Source organism: Phacochoerus africanus, chromosome 6 (genome assembly GCF_016906955.1).
Source record: "Phacochoerus africanus isolate WHEZ1 chromosome 6, ROS_Pafr_v1, whole genome shotgun sequence".
NCBI classification, from domain to species: Eukaryota; Metazoa; Chordata; class Mammalia; order Artiodactyla; family Suidae; genus Phacochoerus; species Phacochoerus africanus.
In genome coordinates, this window is record NC_062549.1 from 107,059,599 (window position 1) to 107,068,182 (window position 8,584).

Sequence of the window (8,584 nt, forward strand, 5' to 3'; positions counted from 1 at the left end):
CCGCACCCCGCAAAAGAAACAGAGGCGTCTTCATTGTGAAGGCTTGGGGCTCCATCCTGAAGCAGTTCTTATCCATGTGCCCAGCTCCACACGCCTGGGCCTTCTGAGACCATGGTATCTGGCGTCCGGCTTATCGGCTTGGCATTTTGTCAGGCTGTGAGCAGAAGGACAGGACAGAACTGCACGCCCCCACCCCGTCCACCAGCTGGCTCCTTGGTCTCTGCCCTGGATACTAGAACAAACAGGCTGTGTCCTCTGGCTCCCTGCTCAACCCAAGGATGGAGGGGGGGATAATGGGAGCGGGGGGCCAGCAAATACCCCAGCTATGTGAACAATCAGGACTATCTGGCAGCACATTTGATCCTCTGTAAACTTATTTCAGCCAAATGGTCAGGCCCTCCAGGCGGCTGGGGGGGGGGGGGGGGGCTAGTACCCTAAGCCTCATGTCTGGCTGGGTTCCAGGTACTGCCATGGTGAGGGGTGCCCAGTCCCCCAGCTGGCTCCCTTCCAGGTAGGTCCCCAAGGACACTAACTAACACTCCACTAACAAGGAGGCAGAGGTGGAATTTTCCTCCACTGTTTCAAAGATCTTCATCACTTCCTGTTCCCTCTCAGGGGCAGAGAGGGGAAGTGACTTGGATGGAGTCATAGCAAGTCAGTGACATTCAAAATTGCAATGTGCTGCCTGGGTCACCATGTTATCCTCCAGCACCACAGTTCCTAAACTAAAAGACAGAATTACCTAGGGACTTCTATCTAGGAAGAGACAGAAAGGGACATGGGAAATGTCATGTGACACACAAAACAGTGTGAATAGGAGTTCCCGTAGTGGCGCAGTGGAAAGGAATCTGACTAGGAACCATGAGCTTGCGGGTTTGATCCCTGGCCTCGCCCAAAGGATTAAGGATCCGGTGTTACCGTAAGCTGTGGTATAGGTTGCTGACATGGCTCGGATCTGCCGTTGCTGTGGCTGTGGTGTAGGACGGCTATAGCTCTAATTTGACCCCTAGCCTGGGAACCTCCATATGCTGCAGGTGCGGCCCTAAAAAAAAATATATATATATATACAAAAATGTGAACAAATTGGCCTTTTTTTCTTTTTGCCTTTTCTAGGGCCGCACCCACGGCATATGGAGGTTCCCAGGCTAGGGGTCCAATCGGAGCTGTAGCCACCCACTTATGCCGGAGCCACAGCAACGTGGGATCTGAGCCGCGTCTACAATCTACACCACGGCTCGTGGCAACACCAGATCCTAACCCACTGGGCAAGGCCAGGGATCGAACCCACAACCTCAGGGTTCCTGGTCAGATTCGTTAACCACTGAGCCACAATGGGAACTCCCAAATTGGCCTTTTTGATCAGACTCTTTTTCTGCAGCCATGTAAGAGGACTATATGTTCAATTTGGAGAAATACGGGTTAAACAAAGTTAAACAGATTAAGTTACTGCAGGACTTCTCAGTACCTTTAGTGTGCTCACATGTACTGTTAGCAGGTTATAATGAAATGTTTCTTAAATATAGTCAATTATAAAACTAAGGATTCCATAGGCACTAGGATTCCAATGATCACCCTTGGAGAAGTCTCGTTACAGGGTGAGTTCATGAGGATCCCGTCAACACAGAAAAGTAAGGCCCCAAGTAAGCTGTCAGTCACTATCTTGAACTTCAGCATTGGATCCAACAAGGCTGTCACTCTGTACTCTCCTTTTTGTGCTTGAGCAAGAGCTTATGGTATTTTTCCACTTGCTGGTCAAAGGCCCTGGAAGAGAACCTTGCTGGGAGAACATTCACTGGGGTCAGAAGGTATTTTAGTGCCAGGCCCCTGAACTCAGGAGCCAGGACAGGGGCAGCCTTGCTGCTGTGAGACAGGGGACCATCCTGGCCCATCCAGGCTCTCAGGTTCCCTGGGGCTGCTGAGTCCTTACTGTCGCCCCTGGGCCCCAAGGAGGGCCCTATACTGATTTCCTCCCCAGTTTTCCAATAGAGAAATTCTTCCTCTGTAGACCTTAAGTGCACTGGAAAACTGGAGGGGGCAGTCAACACAGTCACCATCTTTGGAGACTCAGAGGAAGGGACTGCCCCCTCCCTTGCCTTGCTGCACATGTCTGGGAACGACTGCTTCTCGGTCCGCAAAGGAGGGTGGCAGGGCTGCTTCTCAAGGTTCCCAGGAAGGTTCTTGGTCTTCTTGGAATCCCTATCAGCTTGAGGGTGATCAGCATTTTCCTCAAGGGATTCAAACACGACACCCTGAGCCCTCAGTCTCTTGAGCTTCCTTTCCAACAAGAGCCAGAGAAAACTTGGTTTTCTGGAGGAGGAGCTCATGTACTGCTGCACAGAGTCAGGAATCAGGGGCACAGAGAGCCTGGGGCTCAGGCTGTCCTGAAAGTAGTCCTTACAGGGTTGTCGACTGACAATGGGCACCACCTGGCAGGGCCTGAGGGCTGCCACAAAGGCCCGGAGCTCAGAGAAGGAGGAGTGGTCAGAGTAAGGGATGATATGGATATCCGGGTGGGAGCGGTAGATTTTCCGGCTTGTGGGAAGGATAGCGATGGTAGGGTGGGTCTGGTTCCACCGCAACACGGCGGAACGGCAGATCTCCATGTGGTCCACGGCGTGGATGCGGCCGGCCTTCTCCTCCACTGTGAATACATCTGCCAGGCCCAGGAGCTGCACCAACTCCAGGCGCCGAGGACTCAGTACCACCCAGGTCTGAAACTCCAGGGCCAGCTGCTCCAGCAGTGACTCTTTTCCCAGGCTATAGAGTCCTGAATAATGTGAAAGGGGGTGCGGGAATAAGAGAAGAAAGAGAATCAAGCTACCGGGGAATCCTAATAAATCAACCAAATGTTTAACCAAAATATCTAAAATCAATGGGGCTATCCCCTGACGGTGCATCAGGAAGGAGGTGGCATTTGAGCTGAGGTCTACGGAGGATGGGGTAGGGGGAAATTTAAGACAGAATCCACTCATTCATTCATTTCAACAAAGGGAAGCATCTGCCGAGTGTTAGGTACTATGAGAACAAGCAAAAATCACAGTCCTTAAGGAGCATAATCTACATGGGACACAGAACAACGCATGTTGGAGACATCCACACAGTATGATGAGGGCACAGAAAAGTATCTACCAGCTGGTGGAGTTAGGGAAAGTTTCCTGAAAATGACAATTCAAATGTCTTAAATGATGGGTCCAAATTACTCTGGCAGGGGAAAGGGATGGGAGAGGACATTTTAAGAGGGGTCATTTCAGGGGCGTTCCCATTGTGGCACATTGGAAATGAATCCGAGTAGGATCCATGAGGACGCAGGTTCGATACCTGGCCTTGCTCAGTGGGTTAAGGATCTGGTGTTGCTGTGGCTGCGGTGTAGGCCAGCAGCTGTAGCTCTGATTCGATGCCTGATCTGGGACCCTCCATAGACCCCAAATGTGGCCCTTAAAAGCAAAAGAAAGGAAAAGAAAGGAAAAGAAAAGAAAAAGAAGGAAAAGTGAAAAAGAACCTGTATTTCTTTTTTTTTTTTTCCTTGCTTTTTAGGGCTGCACCATGGCATATGGAGGTTCCCAGGCTAGGGGCTGAATCGGAGCTAGAGCTACCAGCCTATACCACAGCCACAGCCATGCAGGATCCAAGCCGCATCCACAAACTACACCAGAGCTCATGGCAATGCTGGATACTTAACCCACTGAGTGAGGCCAGGGATCGAACCCTGAAACCTTTTGGATCCTAGTTGGGTTTGTTAACTACTTAGCCACGAAGGGAACTCGCGAACCTGTATTTCTTTCAAATCTATCTTATTCCTCAGCATGGTTCAATACCTCACTCTTTGGGCATAAATGTAGCTGGCTTTCTTTTCTCTCTCCCTATTTCCTCCCTCCCACCTCTTTTTTTTAACCTTTTCTAGACTAGACTGTAAGCCCTCATACTTTTTTTTTTGTCTTCTTTTTTTAGGGCCACACCTGTGGCATACGGAGGTTCCCAGGCTAGGGGTTGAGCTGGAGCTGTAGCTGCTGGCCTGCGCCACAGCCACAGCAATGCTGGACCCTTAACCTGCTGAGTAGTGCCAGGGATTGAACCTGCGTCTTCATGGATACGAGTCACATTTGTTTCCGATGAGCCAACACGGGAACTCTTAAGCCTTCATACTTTATTAATTTTTCCATTCCCACTGCCTTTCAGGATACTTGGCACAGAATAAGGGCTTACTGTATATTTGCAAAATTAATCATGCCTGACTATAGTCTCTTCCTAGCCAGCTGTGCTTCTCTGGGAAAACTGCAGTGAAAACTCCAAGAATAGTTAGGACAGATATTTCTTCATGAGTAGTCAAGCAATCCTGAGAGGGAATAGCTCTTCATCAATTTGCTAGTCACTTTGAAAGGTATACGATTTTTTTTCAATGCCTTTGTTTAAACCTGTTTTGAAACTCCTTTCAGAGTTGGGTATGTCCTTTTAAAATAGTCATTGTGGTGGCAAATCTTTTTCCTTTTGTGGATTTATTACAATTTTAGAAATAATCAAAAAATCATATGAAACTAAATTAATTACATTTTTTTTTTTCTTTTTTGGCCACCCCCAAGGTATATGGAAGTTCCCTGGCCAGGGATCAAATCCAAACTGGAGCTGCGACCTATGCTGCAGCTGCAGCAACACTGGATCCTTAACCCACTGCACCACAGTAGGAACTTCCAGCTATTACATTTTTTAAAATAAAAATTGATTTTCGGGAGTTCCTGTCATGGCTCAGTGGTTAATAAATCCATGAGGACACAGGTTCGATCCTTGACCTTGCTCAATGGGTTAAGGATCCAGCATTGCTGTGATCTGTGGTGTAGGTTGCAGATGTGGCTTGGATCCTGAGTTGCTGTGGCTGTGGCGTAGGCTGGCAGCTACAGCTCTGAATCGACCCATAGCCTAGAACCTCCATGTGCCTCGGGTGCGGCCCTAAAAAGCAAAGAAAGGAGTTTCCGTCATGGCACAGTGGAAACGAATCCGACTAGGAACCATGAGATTGTGGGTTCGATCCCTGGCCTCGCTCAGTGAATTAAGGATCCAGCGTTGCTGAGACCTGTGGTGTTGATCGCAGACATAGCTCAAATCTGGCGTTGCTGTTGCTGTGGCTGTCGAGTAGGCTGGCAGCTAGAGCTCCGATTCGACCCCTAGCCTGGGAACCTCCATATGCTATGGTTGCAGCCCTAAAAAGCAAAATAAAAAAAGAAAAATATTTACTGAATATCTCTACCAGGCATTAATCTAGACATTTAGGATATATCCATAAGTGAAATAAAAAGCCTGTCTATTGTGGAGCTTTCATTCTAGCAGGGGGAGACAGATTAATAAAAACTAAATACAGGGAGTTCCATCATGGCTCAGTGGTTAATGAATCTGACTAGTAACCATGAGGTTGTGGGTTCGATCCCTGGCCCCGATCAGTGGGTTAAGGATCCAGCGTTGCTGTGAGCTGTGGTGTAGGTAGCAGACGCAGCTCGAATCCCACGTTGCTGTGGCTATGATGTAGGCTGGCAGCTGTAGCTCTGATTAGACCCCTAGCCTGGGAACCTCCATATGCCGCAGATGCAGTCCTAAAAAAACAAAAAGACAACAACAACAAAAAAACCCTAAATACAATCAATACATAAACTATGGAATACACTGTTAGGTGATAAGTGCAATAGTGTTCCTCTCCTACTTAAAACCCTTCAATAACTTTGTCCGAAGAGCAGTGGTTCAAAATGGCTTACAAGCACTTCAGTCCTTCCTGTTTTTCCAGCCTCCTCAACAACTGTGTGCCTGTCACACTGACTACTGCTTCTCTTTTCCACCAACACAGAAGACTTCCTCCCACCTCCACGCATGCTCTCAAGGCATCTGTGTGCATGCGTGTGGCCGGGGAAGTGGGGTCAGACAATCAACAGTAAGCAACAGCAGGGAGTTCTCTCGTGGCGCGGTGGGTTGGGGATCTGGTGGCACTGCCACTGTTGTGGCTTGGGTCACTGCTGTGGCACAAGTGCAATCCCTGGCCGGGGAACTTCACATGCCGTAGGCTCGGCCAAAAAAAAAACCAAAAAAACAAAAAAACCCAAAACCCCCAACCAAACCCAATGAGCAACAGCATATTAAAACATATACATATATGGAGCATATCAGAAGTTGATGAGTCCTACGAAAAAATGAAAAAGTTGAATTGGAATAGGGGATTGGGAGTTGGGAATGTCGGAGCAGGGACGCGGGGCAGATGGCAATCTTAAATAAGGTGGTCAGGGTAGGTTTCATGGAGAAAGGAGATCTGCACAAAGAAGGATGTAAGAAACCCCCAAAGAACCTAGATCTCCTAGCTCCAGATGAGTGAGAGAAAAAGGAAAGGAAAACCTCTCACCAATTTTTATGTTATGTTGTGGGTGCTTTCGAATGAGCTCAACAATCTGGCGGGCAGCTTCCTGCTGGGAGGGAAGAACCAGAGCTGGGTTGCAGTTGGTGTTGTCTAAGTACAAGGTGTGGATCGGCTTCCCCAGTCGTAGGGCTGGCTCCTTCAGCATGGACGGTGTGAACCGAAAATCACCTGGAAGAAGAATGTATGGGAGGCAGAGAGTCAGAAACAAAAAAGTACAGAAAACAAGCTTCTCCCAACTCTGGCGAGAGATGGGCATTTATTTACTAGCCTGTTAGAAAAAACTCGAGTCTGGCAACGATCTACTGTAGCACAGCTTCTTTGCGGAAATGTCTTCATCTTGCTCCTTTTTTTTTTTTTTAATTACTCTTTACAAAGTTTCTGCCCTTACAGAGTGGGAAACAAGTTGCGAAAGGGTCACTGTGCTCATATGTCAAAGGTCAGAGGCCTCCAGACTTCTATCGTGAGTCAAGGCTGCTTGAGAAAAACAGTGTCTAGACTGAGAGTGGGAAGGACTCTTCTGGAGGCTCACCTGTGTAGAGGATGGTTCCAAAGTATCCTTCAAAGAGAAACATGACAGAGCCGGGGCAGTGATTGGCATCGATGAGAGTTACAGTCATGGTCTCTCGCCCAACTTCATCTAGAGGCAGGATGTGGCTCTCACCAACCTCCAGGGCTCGGATCCACTGCTTAGATACCTGAAGAAACAGGTGGTCATCCCAGGGAATACAGACGCCCCTCCCTCATTTTTCCCTGGATCAGAAGCTGTGATGCGGATTTCCAAACAATCTTCCCTTCCACCTCCCACTCTCTCTCTTTTTTTTTTGGTCTTTTTTTAGGGTCACACCCAAGGCATGTGGAAGTTCACAGGCTAGGGGTCTAATGGGAACTGCAGCGGCAGGCTTACACCACAGCAACGCGGGATCTGAGCCCCTCTGAGACCTACACCACAGCTCAGCAACGCCAGATTCTTAACCCACTTAGCAAGGCCAGGGATAGATCCTGCGTCCTCATGGATGCTAGACAGATTCCTTTCTGCTGAGCCAGCCGGGAACTAACTCCCCCTGCCCCGGCTTTGTCCAAGTTTAAATTAAGAATCCAGAAAACAAGTCTAGTCAGCGATTCTCAAACTTTCTTGATCATAATAATCTTTTAGGAGGCGCCTGCTTAAAAAAAAAAAAAAAATCCAACTAGATTTCCAGGACCTGCACCAGCTATCTACTGAATCAGATGAGGGAGGAGTGAGGTCCTGGAGAATCTGTGTATTTACTCACTGGATTCTTAAGATAAGGCAAGTTTGGGAAACACTGGCCTAGTTTATGTCAAGAGGTAGGAACAGTTTCTTTGGCTGGACTAAAAGATATCCCCGACTTATCGTTAAAACATTCCTATTCGGCCAGATATAAGCCATACTCCTATTTTGGGCTAACGATGCATATCTGGGTTCAAACAACTATGGCATTTGTAAACATCAGTCCTCCCTAGCCCCTACCTTAAGACTTCAAGGCTGGGACAGATCAGAAGTCCCCACCCACATGCCGGGACCATCTCTTGGTCCCCATACCTGCAGGTGACGATGCAAGAGGTAAGCAGTGATTGGGGAGCAGTAGACGGGCCGGCACCAGGTGCTAGACAGACCCACGGTGTGGTCCGAGTGCATGTGGGACAAGAAGAAGAGCCGGGCGCAGCCAGCCCGGCGTAGGCTCCAAAAGTCCACAGCGATGGGCGTATGAGGGATCAGGACCCCGTTCATGGTGGCAGGGTTGGAGAGTCACCAGGCGGATCTTCATGGAAACAGAGCTCCTGCGTGAGGCTACGACAGCGGCATCATGAAAAAAGGCATGCCGGGGCAAGTACGGAGCTAGAGACCCTAAGAAAAGCCAGCCCAGTGGAAGAATGAGTGGGCAGAAAGAAGGAAGTGACCGTGCCCGTGGGCGTCCTGGGGTGGAAAGGCAAATCTCGGAAGGCGCCGGGCGGAGCGCCACTCCCCGCAGCGCGCGCGGGAGCCGGGGCCGAGGCCGGGCACTCAAAGCGCGCGCTATTGGGCGGAGACAGGCCGAAGTAGCCGACTTCCGATTGCGCGCCGATGCTCCGCCAGAGGGAGCCGCGCGGCTGCGCCGGGAGGTGAGAGCTTGGGGGAAGGGCACCCTAAGGTCGGGATCCAGTCTGCGCTCGGCGCTCCCTGGGAGCGGGTGATTG

At 49.4% G+C, this 8,584-nt stretch overlaps 1 protein-coding gene across 1 annotated transcript; it reads right to left on the bottom strand.

Annotated features, from left to right (window-relative positions):
- Positions 1–1,438: 1,438 nt before the first annotated feature.
- On the bottom strand, positions 1,439–8,572 carry DCLRE1B (DNA cross-link repair 1B). Its single transcript, XM_047784966.1, has 4 exons — positions 7,950–8,572; positions 6,918–7,083; positions 6,374–6,556; positions 1,439–2,767 (listed from the first exon to the last, which is right to left on the bottom strand). Exons 1-4 carry the CDS (start codon positions 8,136–8,138, stop codon positions 1,692–1,694), a joined length of 1,614 nt encoding a protein of 537 aa, XP_047640922.1. The 5' UTR covers positions 8,139–8,572; the 3' UTR covers positions 1,439–1,691.
- Between the last annotated feature and the right edge of the window lie 12 nt (positions 8,573–8,584).